This window comes from Suillus paluster, assembly GCF_016628075.1.
Source record: "Suillus paluster strain FC165 chromosome Unknown EDB91scaffold_11, whole genome shotgun sequence".
Lineage (NCBI taxonomy): Eukaryota > Fungi > Basidiomycota > Agaricomycetes > Boletales > Suillaceae > Suillus > Suillus paluster.
In genome coordinates, this window is record NW_024537571.1 from 527,184 (window position 1) to 543,472 (window position 16,289).

A 16,289-nucleotide genomic window follows, 5' to 3' on the forward strand; every position below is an offset into this window, starting at 1 on the left:
CAAGTCTGGAGTAGAAACGGAACAGAGATAGACTACCCTAAGGTAGAGCCGGAGATGTAGTCTTAAGGAATAACCCTAAGACTTGGAGGTTGACAAGAGATCAGACTCAAGTCCGGAGAAGCAGGAACTAAGATGATATTCATACTGAGGAGGTACTGGAGTGTTACAGGAGTTTATATACTGTAGGTATCATATAAGTAATCAGTCAGCAAAGTAAAAGCTATGCCTGAAGCATATGGAAAGTCTATTAGTAAGTGTCACAAATTCCTAATACGAATCATTTTTCATTTCTCAGTTTTCCTTCGGCTACTTCCAGTACCCAAACTGGTCACATGACACCTTCACCTATCGCATCTCTGATTGGCTCCCCTACTCCACGGGCTAGAACAATCTCACTTCCGAAAGAAGAACCGGTTGGATCTTGGGTTTCTGTTTAGTTGCCGTCTTACTCATCTGCTTATATATCATGACGTCATGCTCAGTCATCTGCAGTATCATACGACTCTTTTCTCATTGGCTGATTTCTTTCAGACTCAGATATCTCCTACTCAATGTTATGTATAAAAGTAGGTTAGTTAGTGTAAGTACTCCTTAGACTTAACCTCTTTGTTTCTACACTTGTAGTAGACTTAGACGTTCATGCTCAATCCTATCTTGTTTCATCGTCATCTGTGACCTGAGTCCTAGTGGTTGTGATCTGATCTTTACCATTCAGTGAACATTAGTCATAACATTAGGTTAAGTCTTCTTACCACTCCAACTCGAACTTTATCTTGGACGTCGCCGTTCTCAATAAACTTCACTGTGCTATTCTGCTGAGATTTATCTTGCGGATTACGTTTAATTCAATCACCATTCCCCGACGCGTTTTGTTATATCAATCTCTTTACATTACTCTTTAGTAGAAGTGAACCAGGCCCTCGTCTTACTACGAGCCGCCAATTCATAAGGATCAGTGACTTTTAGGTCCTGTTTCCGCACGTCTGCAGTTAGGCCCAAAACCCTGCCAACTGTACACTACATATCTGCTTTCTACATAACAGAACGGCACTCGCGACTGTCCTCTCACAGTCTAAATACTTTACAATAGGAACCTAGGGTGCTAAAAGTAGACCCAAAAGTTCACCACGTCCTTCGCGAACTCCTCTCGAGTTCTACATAGGTTGATGAACCGCTACACACATTGCATTCGCACCTTTGTCATCATTGCCCCGCTGTACAGATCCCGCCTAGTCGAGGCTAGGGCTCACACATTACACAACAATGTTTCCTGTTTGGATTCCCATTGCTCCTACTTCCATGTCCAAGAATCTAGGAGAAACTGGGATTGTCGCTTCAGAGGATATAGAAGTAACAATGGCACCAGCAGTGATACAGCCAGTAACAACTCCACCCAGGAGCGCAATCCATTCTCCAGCGCCGCAGGGATGGCTCCCACCATTTCCATCTGTAGAATCATCCACCACCCCAACCGAAGGCCCTTCTGCACCGCAAGGCATCTCAGGGCCTGGGATGACTACCATCACCCACAAGAGCATTTCAGACACAATCAACACCATTGTCACAGAAGAAAGGGATTACACCAGATGCTTGATAGATCGCATGCAGGAGCAGATCAACATCCTCAATGACGGTTTAGTAATAGCCAACGACGAGAACACGGACCTGAGGGTCAGGGTGACGATCATGGAGAACACTTTTGCAATCGCAGAGAACTCCATCACGGTTTTGCAGAGCTCGTCTACAATGAAGATCCCAGGCTCTACATCTGGGACTTCAGGCTCTGATCTCAAGATGGCGAAACCAATGGACTTCACGGGCGAGAAAAACTCCATTGATGTCGACACCTTCCTCACCCAGCTCGCCATCTACTTCACTGGTTACCCTGGAGCGACAGAACAACAGAAATGCACCTGTCTCATTTCCTTCTGTCGGAGCGCTGCAGCCAAATGGGCGGAAAGCATTACCCCCATGGCTCTCAGCAGCCACCCTGGGTCCTATGACAGCATTAAGAAAGACATGAAAGTCATGTGGACCGTTGTCAACAAAGAGGAGAAGGCAGCAAGAGAGTTGGAAGCTCTCCGACAAGGCAATTGTACCATTGGAGAGTATATTTCCATCTTTCATCAGAAACTTGCTTTCTGTCACTTCTCTGACTACGAATTAATGCTGCAAACTCCACTTTGGATTGGACCAACGAGTTAAAAACTATTTGGCCAATATCCATCCTAACAGAAAAGACACCCTGGAGGGATTGATCAGGGAGGCACTCCTAATTGGGCAGAACCTTGAGGAACTAGACGATGAGAGGAAGATGAACTTCACCCCCCGACAACCTTGGCAAGGTGCTGCTGCACCACCCGTACCAGCAGGAGCACCCAAGACCACGTCACAGGGAGGAAGCACCATGGACGTTGATGCAACCAGAACAGGAGGTAGACCCCGACCTCAAGGACAACCGGGATGTGAATTCAAGTGCTACTGTGGTGGAGAAGATGGGCATATGGCTCGTAACTGCACGGGAAAGCCTCTTGACAAGGGAAAGGGACCAGCTGTCCGCGCCATCAAAGGAGAAGAAGTTCCAGCTGTGAAACTGCTCACACTGGAAGATATTAACCACATCGTCAACAAGAGGATCTGCCTCTCCAGCATGTACAACCCAGTGAAGAAAGAGGAACAAAAGGGTTTTTAGGGAGATCAAAGTTGACTGCGAACTTAGATCAGAAGAATCATTTTTCCATTCTTGGTGACTTGGCAATTATGTTTGCAGAAGTATCAGAAGTTTATTCTGGGAATAAACGAGATCATTTTTACTTGCCAGTTACATTGGAAGGGAAACACAAGAAAGCAGCCGTCAATGCTCTAGTAGACTGCGGAGCGACAAACCTCTTCATCAGTGAAAAGTTTGTCAAAAAGAATCAAGTCCAAACCAAGCAGTTGTTGCGAGCAATGTCAATCCTGTAATATTGATGAAACAGACAATTCCGCCGGACCGATTACAAGTTACAGCAGATTTAAAGCTCACTGATAGGGGATCATGAGGAAGAAGTGGCCTTTCTGATCACAGATCTAGGAACTGATGATGTCATCATTGGAATAGATTGGCTATGATACCACAATCCCAGTATCAATTGGAATGCAGGAAGGGTGGCATTAGACCGTTGTCCGGTAAAATGTCAAGAAGCCAAGGTCAAAGACAAAAAGACCAAGGCAAAGAAGCGAAGAGCCATGAACTCTTCAATCCTTTCAGTGTTGCCCGAGTTGATACCAGCAGAAGATGATGAAGATGAGGGTATTGAGGAAGCCTCTACCCATCATCAGAGTCAATCGACAGGCTTCAACTCATCACCTTTTCTGCATGAATCGCGAGGACATGTCAGGCTTGAGGATGAAGAACAATCGGACCTTGCTACTACTGTTGGACACAGAGCTACCAAGAATGTGCCTGAGATGGAGGAGGTTGAGGATGAGGATTCATCACGAAATGTGTGGATCAGGTACAAGAGCTCTGTCACATCAGAGTTAGCGCAGCAGGAGGAGAAGAAGAAGAAGAAGGAAAAGAAGCCCGTAGAAGAAATGGTGCCAGAATGGCTCCATGACTACCTTAAGGTCTTCTCTGAAGAAGAGTCTACTCAATTCCTTGAGTCAAAAAAGTGGGATCACAAGGTGGACCTCAAAGATCCTAATGATCTTCCTCCTAACGCGAAGGCATATCCCCTGTCACCCGCCGAAAACGAAGCATGTGAGAAATGGTTGAAGCAAGAATACGATTTGGGACGACTGAGAGATTCTGAATCTCCAGTAGCAGCTCCTTTCTTCTTTGTTGCTAAGAAGGATGGAAAGCTCAGACCCGTCATGGACTATCGGAGGTTGAATGAGAAAACCATCCAAAATGCATACCCTCTCCCTCGTTCTCAAGATCTCATTGATTGGCTCTCCAGTGCAAAGCTCTTTTCGAAAATGGACGTTTGATGTGGCCCACTCCTACCTGTGTCAAGGACATTCAATGATTCATGGGATTTGCGAACTTTTATTGTCGATTCATTCTCGGTTTCTCAAACATTGCCAGACCCATGAATGAACTCATCAGGAAGAATGTACCATGGGAATGGACGGACAAGCAAGAGAAGGCTTTCAAAACTCTGAAAGACAATTTCACTTCCACACCAGTGCTAGTCATGCCAGATGCAAATAAGAAACAGAAGATAGAGAGCGACGCATCTAATTACGCTACTGGTGGTGTACTTTCTCAATTGGAAGAAGATGGACTATGGCATCCAGTGGCCTTTTTTTTAGCAAATCAATGCAGGATGCAGAGCGAAATTATGACATTCACGACAAAGAACTTTTAGCCATTATCCGTGCATTGGAGGAGTGGAGGCATTATGTGCAGGGCACACCTCATCCGGTAGAGATCTGGATGGACCATAAAAACCTCGAGTACTTCATGACAAGCCAGAAGTTAACTCGTAGACAGGCGAGATGGTCCTTGTTCCTTGCAGAGTACAACTTCACTCTGCAACACAAACCAGGGAAAGGTTAACGACACTTCCAATGCTCTGTCCAGGAGGCCAGACCACAGAGGGGGGGTAGAAAATGATAATTCCAATCGCATGCTTTTAAAACCCAAGTTTTTCCATATCAAAGCTGCAAAAAGAGGTCAGATTCTGATAGAAGGGGAACAATCGCTGTTGAAGCATATCAGAAACTGCACCAATTTAGATCCAGAAGTCTGAAATGCTATCGAAACTCTGAAAAAGGCCCCTGTACAGTTGAGAAGAGGATTGGAAGAGTGAAATATGGAGGATGGACTCATTTTGTTCTGAGGACTGGTTTACGTTCCAAATAATAAGGAAATTCGTCGCTCAGTGCTAGAGATCTTCCATGACTCGCCTGCAGCAGGACACATGGGACGTGCCAAAACTCTTGAACTTGTCTCACGGAACTACTGGTGGCCTCAAATGCAGAAATGGGTCAATGACTACGTAGATGGATGTGATCAATGCAAGCAAATGAAGGTGTTACCGTCGAAACCCCACGGGCCTTTGAAGCCAAACAAAATTCCAGAAGGACCATGGCAAACCATTAGCTGTGACCTTATCGTCGATCTACCCATCTCCCAAGGAAAAGACAGTATTCTAGTAGTTGTTGACCGCTTTACCAAGCAAACACATCTTGCTCCGACCACCAAGGATGTAAATTCCAAGGAAATCAGCGGACTTATTTCTCAATCATGTATGGAAGTTGCACAGGACACCAAAGAAGGTGATTTCAGATAGGGGAACACAATTTGTGTCCAAGTTCATGCAGGAAGTCTCAAAAAGACTAGGAACCAAGTGGTCCATGTCGACAGCATATCATCCACAGACTGACAGACAGATGGAACGAGTCAATCAAGAAGTCAAACAGTATCTATGACTCTTCACATCCTATCGTCAGTCTGATTGGGTTTCTTGGCTTCCAATTGCTGAATTCACGCATAACAATTCCATAACGGTTACTGGACATTCTCCATTCAAATGTCTCTATGGCTATAATCCTGAGTTCACGATTTCCCCTAATTCTTCCAACACAATTCCCCAAGCCAATCAGAGACTAGCTGAGATGAAGGAAATGCAAGAAGAGACAAAGGTGATGCTAGAAATAGCAAACGATCGAATGAAGCACTTTTACGATCATAAGGTAAAAGACGCACCAAGATTCAAACCAGGTGACAAAGTATGGTTAGACATGACAAACATCAAACAATGTCGTCCAAGCCAAAAATTGTCCGACCGCTGTCTTGGACCATTCAAAATCGAAGAGAAGATTGGTGAGCTAAACTACAAGTTAAAACTCCCCAGTAAATATCGCATTCATCCGGTCTTCCATGTATCACTACTTACCCCGTATCAAACCTCTCAACTTGTCGACCGCCCGCCGCAAACATGTCCGCCTCCAGAGATTGTTGACCAAATCCCAGAATATGAAGCAGAGCAAATATTGCAAAGCCGCCTATACAGACGCAAGTTGCAGTATTTAGTAAAATGGAAAGGATATGCAGTAGAAGAAGCAACATGGCAGTCAGAAGAAGATGTGAAGAATTTCCTTGAATGGAGACAGAAAAATATCCGACCATCTTACATTCGCGAGGACGCTCATCCTAGAAAGGGGGTAATGTCACGAATTCCTAATATGAATCATTTTTCATTTCTCAGTTTTCCTTCAGCTACTTCCAGTACCCAAACTGGTCATGTGACACCTTCACCTATCACATCTCCGATTGGCTCCCCTACTCCACGGGCTAGAACAATCTCGCTTCCGAAAGAAGAACCGGTCGGATCTTGGGTTTCTGTTTAGTTGCCGTCTTACTCATCTGCTTATATATCATGACGTCATGCTCAGTCATCTGCAGTATCATATGACTCTTTTCTCATTGGCTGATTTCTTTCAGACTCAGATATCTCCTACTCAATGTTATGTATAAAAGTAGGTTAGTTAGCGTAAGTACTCCTTAGACTTAACCTCTTTGTTTCTACACTTGTAGTAGACTTAGACGTTCACGCTCAATCCTATCTTGTTTCATCGTCATCTGTGACTGAGTCCTAGTGGTTGTGATCTGATCTTTACCATTCGGTGAACGTTAGTCATAACAGTAAGTATACAACGGATTAAAGAAATGAAGTCAGAAATGAATTGCAGACGGACATATCAGTAAGCAAAGTGGAAAGGTGTACAACCAGTAGCTGGAGAGCAGTATTCTAAAAGGAGATAGGTGTGAGTCCAGAGATGAAAGCGGAGCGCCAGGCAGACAACAGGACAGAGAATAGGATGGAGACCCAGACTTTCATAGGGGAGAATCCGGAATTCTGGGTCTGGAGGTATGGGATATGACACAGGCTCAAGTCCAGAGAAACAGGAATGAGCAGGAACTAAGATGATATTTGAACTGAGGAAGTACAGCCTGAGTTTTATAGGAGTTTATATACTGTAGATAGCAAGTAAGTAATCAGTCAGCAAAGTGAAAAGCTATGTCCAAAGCATATGAAAAATCTATTAGTAAGTATACAACGGATTAAAGAAATGAAGCCAGAAATGAAATGCAGAAAGACGGATCAGTAAGCAAGGCAGAAAGGTGTATAACTGGTAGCTGGAGAGCAGTAATCTAATAGGAGATAGGTGTGAATCTGGAGATGAAATTGAAGTGCTGGATGGGAACAGGGCGGAAGTCCAGGCTTTTACAGGGGAGAATCCAGAATTCCAGGTCTGGAAATATGGGATATGACATCCACCCTTAGTTGGTGTATGCTGCCTTCATTCATAGTACTCTGCCTTCAATTATAGTCCTCTGCCATCATCCATGCTCTTCCACCTCTAAATTGGTATCTCCAATGTCAGGTACATTCCTCCACCCTTGACTCAATCAAGGTATGAGGTACATATCAGTCCATTATAAGCTCCCTTTGTACATTCCACTTTCTGTCTGGTTCTGGTACCTTGTATGATCTGACTCTCCATTCCAATCTAACCTGTTGTACACTATGGTATGTTGTACCTTTAGTTATTACTTTGTACTCTGCTATGCTGTGCCACATAGCCCAAGATCCCTGTAGTATATAATCCTCATGTATTCTGGTAGTGTTTCTACAATATGAATATAGACTTGAACCTATCCTAACAACCTCTGACTTGACTTGAGTTTTACTCATTGTCTATTCCAACCTCAAGACTAGTTTTGCTGACCTCTACCTCTGTCTTCCAACAGTCTTTGCATTACTTTCTACGTTGGACTTAGTCCCTTGTAGTCTTACCTCTGTCAGAGTGCATCAGACATAGTCCCCTGCAACCATACCCTGTCAGAGCATGTCAGAGTTGATCTTCAGCTGCCTCTATCTGTCCTTCAAAGTTAAGGGCACCATACTTGCCTAAGGAGCACAGTGCATGAGCTGAAGCTAAGCCCCTCCATAACCTCCTTCCTACCCATTAGGCATGGTTCTGACAAACTCCATCCTGGTCCATGTAGAAGCCCATCAACCCTCTGCAAGAATGAGCAGTTGTTATGAAATGAGACTTTTGTGCAGTTTCATATCTGGTCCTAGCATCAACATTGTGAGTTCAGTCAATGCTCTCAATGTACTATTGGTGACTTCAAAAATTCATCAGTCTATGTCTGACCAAGATTTTTGATGAACCACTGGGCCAAATCCCACTCTTCCCTGGTAAGTCAGACATCTTTAGATCCCTGATCCCCTTGCTGCACATTTGAGCACTTATGCATTGTGAGAAAGGAATCCTAAGTAGGTACTAGTGAGCTAGTTAGATGTTCCTTTGAGGGTGAGTATTGCTAGTCATCTCAAGGGGGTTGCTACTGAGAGATACTCTTCTGTGTGTTTGTGTGAAGGGGAATAAGAGTGAATAGACTTGTGATTGAAGATGTGGCTATGCACGGGTTGTGGGACAAGGATGAGTTGCAGATGGAGGATGTGGATGTGTGGTATGGCGCGATAAGACAGTGGTATGATGTGGATCCAATGTGGAGTGCATATAGCATAATACGAGGTAGATGGGTAATGGGCAAGACTAGGTAATGGGTACAACAAGGTATGCAGGACTATGCAAAGTACGCCAGGATCTGTTCCAGGACTTGCAACAAGGTAAAAGACTATAAGAACTACCAGAAGTTAATCATGCTAAGGGTTGCGATCACTCACACAAGATAATAGGAATGGAAATTGATTGTGCAAGGATAAAGAACAATGTAACTAGTGATAGTGACTCCAGACACTGACTCAGAGGGAAGGGATGTAGAGAAGTAAGTAATAGTGAGTCTGTGATGGGTTTTTATTGTAGTCTATAAGATATAGGAACACTGTAGGTGGTACTGGAATGCACAAGTGGGAGTGCTGCAGGACAGTATGTAATAAGCTTCTACCAGCATCATGTATGGGAACACATATGTAAAACACCTGCAGGAGGTCAAAGATGACAAAAAAAAACTAATAATGCACCAATGGGGATAGTTGGACAATGGATGGACATGGTAGGATGAGCTGGGTGACTGTAATGGGTTGTGTGTGTGTTGCAGACCAGAACCAGGTATGTGGAGTGTGCAGGTATGAGCACAACTGTCTGGAAGGTGACTAGAATGCCTTGAAATGTGAGTAGAGCAGTTGGACAAGTATGGGGAATGATGGGGATATAGGCCTATAGTGAGAACACTCCTTATGTCATCTTCAAAGGGCAACCATGGATCCTTGCCCTCTTCCTCTTGATTACCTTTCAAATTTTGTCTCCCCCTCATGCAATGCCCAGCCTGCATCTACTTGAGGTTCAAAGTAATGCCTGGTGTAAGAGAATGGTTTCCTGTCCTAGTCCTCAACTTCCTCAATGACCTGAGCATGGTTGCAACATCAAGGGCTCCAGCATCATCATCATCTGCATCTAACCACATCCCATCAGCTCTGAATGTCCATGACTAACCCACACACCAGTGCCACCATTCTTTCCTAGTACTCCTTCAAGTCCAGGTGGCATTAACATACTCATATCCACATAAATGATGTCCTGAATATTAGTAGAGGTAGTGAGATATAGCACCAGCAGACAGTGGGAGTGAGAGCCAGAGACAGAAAAGTTACACACTTTGCAAGCAGAATTAACTGAAGGATAGGACAGATTGCTTAAGTTAAGTGTGAAGGTAGGACTTTGAGTCAACGACATGTAAGACAAACAATTAAACATTACAGAGGCATTCTGCTAAGCCTGAATTGGCATTGGTGTTTGCCAATAACTATACAAACAATTTGTTTAAGTTTGAATCCTTACTGGTATACCACTTCTACCTCTAAGTACTTGCTTACTTTCTACTCTTGTAGCTAGTTAAATAGTATCTGTCTCGCAGAAGAACCAGAAGACCAAGTGGACAACACAAATGCTAGCCCAGAAAAAGGGCAGGAAATCAGACTACAACATTTGATGGACCATGAACTTACATGAACTTGAATGACATGCTGTTAGGTACCGTGCTGGGCTTAAGAAGCGGAGGGGTTGGGGCTTGGCTTCAGCTCTTGTGCTGTGCCCTTAGCCAAGTACGTGCCCCAAATTTGGAGCGGGTCTGACGTTGTCCGACGATAGGACAAGTGGACTGCTTTGGTCCACTTGGAGGGTCGGGAGGTAAGTGCTAATAGCAGCGGGCTGACTAGGAGCGGAGCGGAGAAGGCGGAGGATAAGGCGGAGGGTGGATAGGAGCAAAGGGGATGATTGATAGGGGCAGAGAAGTAAAGGGGGAGACTTAGAGCATGGCTCTAAGTTGGAGCAGAAAGTCAGAGGTGACAACAAGATGAAACTTGTGCCTGGAGGAGGCAAGGTCCTACTGAGAATTCTCACAAGTAGAAGCTGCAAGAAGACAAGTAATATTAAGACTGGGGAAAATATCTAAGTACAGGATATGTTATATACTTCTAAGTGTGAGGCAGTGATTAGGAGAACTATGTTGTAAAGCTATGTACCAAGGATATAATTTGTAAGTACTTACACAGGCGAAGACATAAGTCGGAGTGGATATCAATATGTACGCATCAGATCAGTGATCGAGCGGTAAGAGGAATTACTGGTGATCTGAAAGTAAGGGTCTATGTACTGAAGGGGAAAGTATATATCTAAAAGGGGAAAGGGGTTCCAGTTGAGTGGAGATGTTCTAGAAGGTGACCAGTTGGGCAGTCGAGCAGAAGCGTAGGGGCGGATGCAGACTGTGATTGGATGGAGCAGAGGATGGATGGAGTGGAGGTGGTCAGAAGGCAGAGTGGATATTAATATTGGAGCGGTTGGATCAGGTATATGACACATGCATTGTGAATGTGAACCCTGAGAACTCATGTGATAAACCACAAACAGGAACAATGTGAACTCAATCACAATAATTTGAACAATGTGCATCGCAAACACAAACCCTGAGAACTCATGTGATGGGTTGCAAACTGGAATGACATAAACTCAACCACAATTATCTGATGGACCTCATCACAGCTCCTTGGTTTCAGCAACAGATTTTTACACAGATGCAGTCCCCATGCTCACTTACAAGTTGCTGGCTCACAGGTGTATGACAACAAGGACTGAGGTGCAGTGAAAGCAAGAATGGAGGACAGGCCTATTTATGCATCACTCACTGTGAACCTTCCTGCTGGTCTACACCCTTATGCTTGTCTGCTTTTTCTACACTTCATCTACTTTTTTGTTGGTGTATTGTACTTTTTTTGATGCTGTTAGAGACCGTGCTCGGAAGGAGAAGCGGAGGGGTCAGGGCTTGGCTTCAGCTCTTGCGCTGCGCCCTTAGTTGAGTACGTGCCCCAAATTTGGAGCAGATCTGACGATGTCCGATGATAAGACAAGTGGTCCACTTAGGTCTGCTTTGGCAGGTCGGGAGGTAAGAGCTGCTAGCGGTAATCCAACTAGGAGCAGAGCAGAGAAGGCAGAGGAAGTTTATTGGAATGGAGGGAACAAGGGGAATGACAAGGGAAGTCAGAGAAGTAAGAGTGAATACTTTAGAGCGTGGCTCTAAAGTCAGAGTGGAGGGTCGGAGGTGCTGACAAGTTAAACTTGTGTCCGGAGAGAGAGAGCAAAGTCCTATGGAGAATTCCCACTAGTAGAGACTGCAGGAAGACAAGTAATATTAAGACTGGGGTGTAGCTAAGTACTGTTACAGTAACATGAGTGTTACACGTCATTTCATTCTTCAGACTCATCTAGACTTGGACCATGGTTACAATTCTATTTCTATCTCTTTCCTTTTGATCCCACTGTCCTGAAATGTGAGAAGCTCTTGCTTCTTCCCCTAGATCAGAGAAGCGGCGGCTTCTCCTGAACCCTATGCCCTTACCACTATGCCAGTTCTCTTTCTTTGATGGGGATTCCCCATGCCCTTTGCCCTTACTGTTCAACTGGTACTACTTACCCTTTTCTGTATGTGACTCATACATACCCTTGACCCTTACCGATACTTCGGTAATACCTCCACTTACCCTGTACCCTTACCGTTCAACCGGTATCTCACTTTATGTATATATATCACTTCTCTTGTAGATAGATTCTTGAACTTGAATCTACTCGGTTCTCATCTGATACTTGTTGTTGGGTCTGAACTTCTCTTATCTAAGGGAACTCCCTCTGTACAACGAACCATCTTCTCTTGAGATGATACTCTTGAGTTGAACTCTGTTCTCTTGGATCATATCCTTGAGAAACTCCAATCAACTCTACACAAGTAAGGGCTTCAACCCTTACTCAGACTAAGCACAGGCAAGCTCCTTGCTGGGCTAGCGCTGAAGGCCACACTTCAAACACCCCTTGCGGGTTGAGCGCCACTAGATCTCATCTGAGAGGTTTCGCGTAACAAGTACAGGATATGTTTTATATACTTCTAAGTAGGAGGCAGTGACTGGTTAGTCCTTGGTGGGAGGCTATGTACCAAGCATACAATTTGTAAGTGAACACAGGTGAAAAACATAAGTTGGGGTGGATATCAATATGTACACGTTGGATCAGTTAGTTGAGCGGTTATAGGAAGTACCGGTGATCCAGGAAGTAAGTACTAAATGCAAATGGGGAAAGTATATACCTAAATGGGGCAAGAGGATTTACAGTAGAATGGATGATGTGGAGGGCAACCGACAAGGCAGTCGAGTGGAGCTGTAGGAGCGGATGCGGAAGCTGACTGAGTTGTGTGGAGGGCGGACAGAGTGGAGGTGGTAGGATAATGGGGGAAGTAGGATGTTGGGTGGAGCGGATATTAATATTGGTGGAGCAGTGGGATCAGGTATATGACAGATGCAATCATACTTTTTAAGCAGAAAAAGTGTGAAAAAGTTGAGAATAAGTTGAGAATAAGTCACATTTGAGTAGAGGGATCTACTGAAAAAAGTAGCTTCTATTTTTTTGACTTTGTAGAGTTCTTTACCAGTATGCTTTGTGCAAAAAGTTGCTTACAGTATAGGACCAGTCCTTTACCCACCACATTTTGAAATGCATCCCATCACACAACAGGTCATTTTTTCGAAAATTGTAGTAGACGGTGGTACTTCAATATACATGTAAATGCTATGGAACCAATGTTGAGAGCTATCAACAACAACATTAGTGTGTTGTATGAAGATCTGTCATATACCGGATCCAAGCACCTCCAGTACCACCTGCAAACATCCTCACCACTGGTCCAACCCCCTGTTTCCCTGTCTGCTCCATCCCTCCTTCTCTGACAATGCATGAAGTGCATCTCAGCAGGACTAGCCCTACTACCTCCACCTGACTCCACTCCGCTCCTCCGACACTACCCCTATTTCCTCCAACATCATATCCCTACCATCTGACACTATCTGGAGCTCTGCTCCTCCTGCCCTATTGGTCCACTCAATCCTACTCCTACTCCCTCCACCATCTCCTGCTTTTCCAGCCCACTTGGTTCCTCCAGTTCCTCTCGTGTTGCTCCATCTGACTATTGGTCTGCCCGACTGCCTCACCGGTCCACCCCTAGACTAAGAACCACTAAACTGGTCCTATCTCCTTTTAGTATCATAGTTCCTCCTTTTAGGATCACCAGTAATCCTTATACCCAGAGTGATTATTGATCCATCACGTACATACTGTTCTCCGAGCCCCTTTCTCATATGTCTCAGTCATCTTCTAAATAATTCTGTACACTCAGCACATAGCCTTCTGCTATGCTATGCTACTTACTTAGAGTATATAAACTTATGTACATTTGTCTGTAGATCTTTAGTCTGAATATTACCTTTTCTAAGCCCTGCTCTTCTGTTCTTGACTTAGGTTTAACCCAAGTCAATTCCTGTTTGCCAGCCTAGGGGATTGACTCCCTAGGTCGGCCACCTCCTCCACTCGTCCAACTTCCTGTGCCTCAGCTGCCTTTCCCATGCGTCGGACTTGTGGCCAATACTCTTGTACATCTGACCTCCTTGTCTCTGTTCTGCTTCAGACTTCATGCAAGCAGTCTCTCCCACTCCACTCCTACTGTCAGCTCCGACCACAGTAGTCTTCCACCTCTCCCTTGTCAGGCGGACCAACCTCCACCTGACATTCCCTTGCTCATCTAGTAGTCCATTAGTCCTCCTTCGGAGGACCTCTGCTCCAATGTCTTGTCAGAGCTTGTAGAACTCATGTCGGACTACAATCCGAAATTAGGGGCACATACTCAGGTAAGGGGTGCAGCACACAAGCTGAAGCCAAGCCCCTCAGACTCCGTCTTACCCCTGAGCATGGTCTTAACAAGATCAGTGAAAACAGTGTTATCTTTGACTTTACCAGTCCTTTACCCACGTCAATTTAGTCATCACATCACACAGCGCCATAACAAAAACAACTCAAAAAGGCAATGATAAGATCACAAGATGTGGAAAGCTGAACCACATGACAGGGATGTGGGACACACTTACCAAGATAAGACCTTCATAAATTACCTATGTTCACTCCATGTACTCTGTAGCACGAAAAAGCAGGCTTTCAGAAATCTGTTGCAGGGTGAAATGATATTCAAATTATATACTTTATATCCTACCATTTAGTCTTGCCCCAAAAAAATCATTGAAGCTACTACAACTTTCATAAAATTCACAGAGATGGCAAATTTAACCAATTTGTGTCATGCACAACATCACCAACATTAATTCTTTATCATATACTGTAGAAATGTCAGTTTGGATTACATCTTTAATACCTTTCTATGTGTTGACACAAAAAAATAAAATAAAATGAGGAGTTTTACCTGAGGTGGGTAAAGGAGTGGGGGTGGGTAAAGGACCAGTCCTATACTGTACAGTGCGAGTCACTCAAAACCAGCAACTAGTGAGCCTGAAAATTGCAAGCCTATCTACACCTCCATAAAGTACTCTTTCACCTTCAAAATATTACAGACAGGCTGCAATAGAGTAGTACATTAGGACCATCTCAATATTTTTTTGAAAAACCTAAGATGTAGAAAATTTGGTCACTGAAAAGTGAACTTCATATGGAGCTTGTTGGAGTTCATGGACTACCTGTTTAATCAACAAGGATACCAAGGCTCATCATTAACTCAGGACCACACCAATGAATGATGCTGACTTGTATTTCTTAACAGCGAATTCAGCTTGACATGCATTGAGTCCTTTTCTAAAAAAAAGTGAGAAAGAATTGTTAAGATAGTAAAATAGTTTAGCACCTGTAAGCACCCATGTACCACTAACTTTTTCACAAAAATGCATGTATTGTTTTGATTGAACAGGCATTAAGAAATTCAGGCACAAGGTGTTTCATGGTAAGGAATGTCCCATTGGCAGCACTCCAGAAATCTATGAGAAAAAAGTTGGTGATTCACAAGTTGGTTGATCAGTGATATGATAAGTGGCACACATGAGTTTTAACCCATCCCCAGTACATCTTGATTGGATTCAGCTTGCAATGAAATTTTGGAAGAAACCAACACTTGTGTCCAACCATGTTAAGGTTGTGCTCAAGGGAAAGGCAACTCAAAGGGCTTGGCTTCAGCTTGTGCGCTGTGCCCCTTACCCGAGTACATGCCCTTAATTTCCAAGAGGCAGAGGGGAAGTCCGATGGAAGTCTGGGTAAGTCCAGAGGTCAGACACAGGGGGGAGTTCAGTGGAACTCCAGAAGGTTAGGAGCGAATAGAGTAAGACTACTTCAGACAAGTCCAGAGTAGAAATGGAACAGAGGTAGACTACCCTAAGGTAGAGCTGGAGGTATAGTCTTAAGGATTAACCCTAAGACTCGGAGGTGGACAGGAGATCAGACTCAAGTCCAGAGATGTCGGAAATGAAGAATAGACAGACAGATCAGTAAGCAAAACGGAAAGGTGTACAACCAGTAGCTGGAGAGCAATATTCTAAAAAGGAGATAGGTATGAGTCTGGAGATGAAAGCGGAGCACCAGGTGGACAACAGGAAACCCAGACTTTCATAGGGGAGAATCTGGCCTTCCAGATCTGGAGGTATGGGATATAGTGTCAGAGAAAATAGATGTAGTATCGGAGGAGTGGAATAGAGTCAGGTGGAGGTAGCAGGGCTAGTCCTGCTGGGATGCACTTTGTGCATTTGTCAGAGAAGGAGGGATGGAGCGGACAGGGAAATAGGGGGTCAGACTAGTGATAGGGATGTTCACAGGTGGTATTGGAGGTGCTCAGATCCGGTATATGACAAGCTGCTTCAATGATGAGCTGTAGGTATGGCTTTTCATCTTTGAAGTCTTGCTGATTTGCAAGCATCTTCCACATGCAACAGGTGTTACATGAAGATTCCTGCACAATG

The 16,289-nt window shown here is 44.3% G+C and overlaps 1 protein-coding gene across 1 annotated transcript; it reads left to right on the forward strand.

Annotated features, from left to right (window-relative positions):
- Nucleotides 1–7,968: 7,968 nt before the first annotated feature.
- EDB91DRAFT_1079788 (uncharacterized protein) lies at nucleotides 7,969–9,458 on the forward strand (the record flags this gene model as incomplete). The annotated part of the gene is made up of 10 exons (XM_041315170.1): nucleotides 7,969–8,088; nucleotides 8,159–8,198; nucleotides 8,281–8,313; nucleotides 8,413–8,563; nucleotides 8,589–8,599; nucleotides 8,746–8,791; nucleotides 8,855–8,892; nucleotides 9,065–9,075; nucleotides 9,124–9,136; nucleotides 9,292–9,458. The coding sequence occupies 10 exons, from the start codon at nucleotides 7,969–7,971 to the stop codon at nucleotides 9,456–9,458; spliced, it is 630 nt and encodes a 209-aa protein (XP_041180176.1).
- Between the last annotated feature and the right edge of the window lie 6,831 nt (nucleotides 9,459–16,289).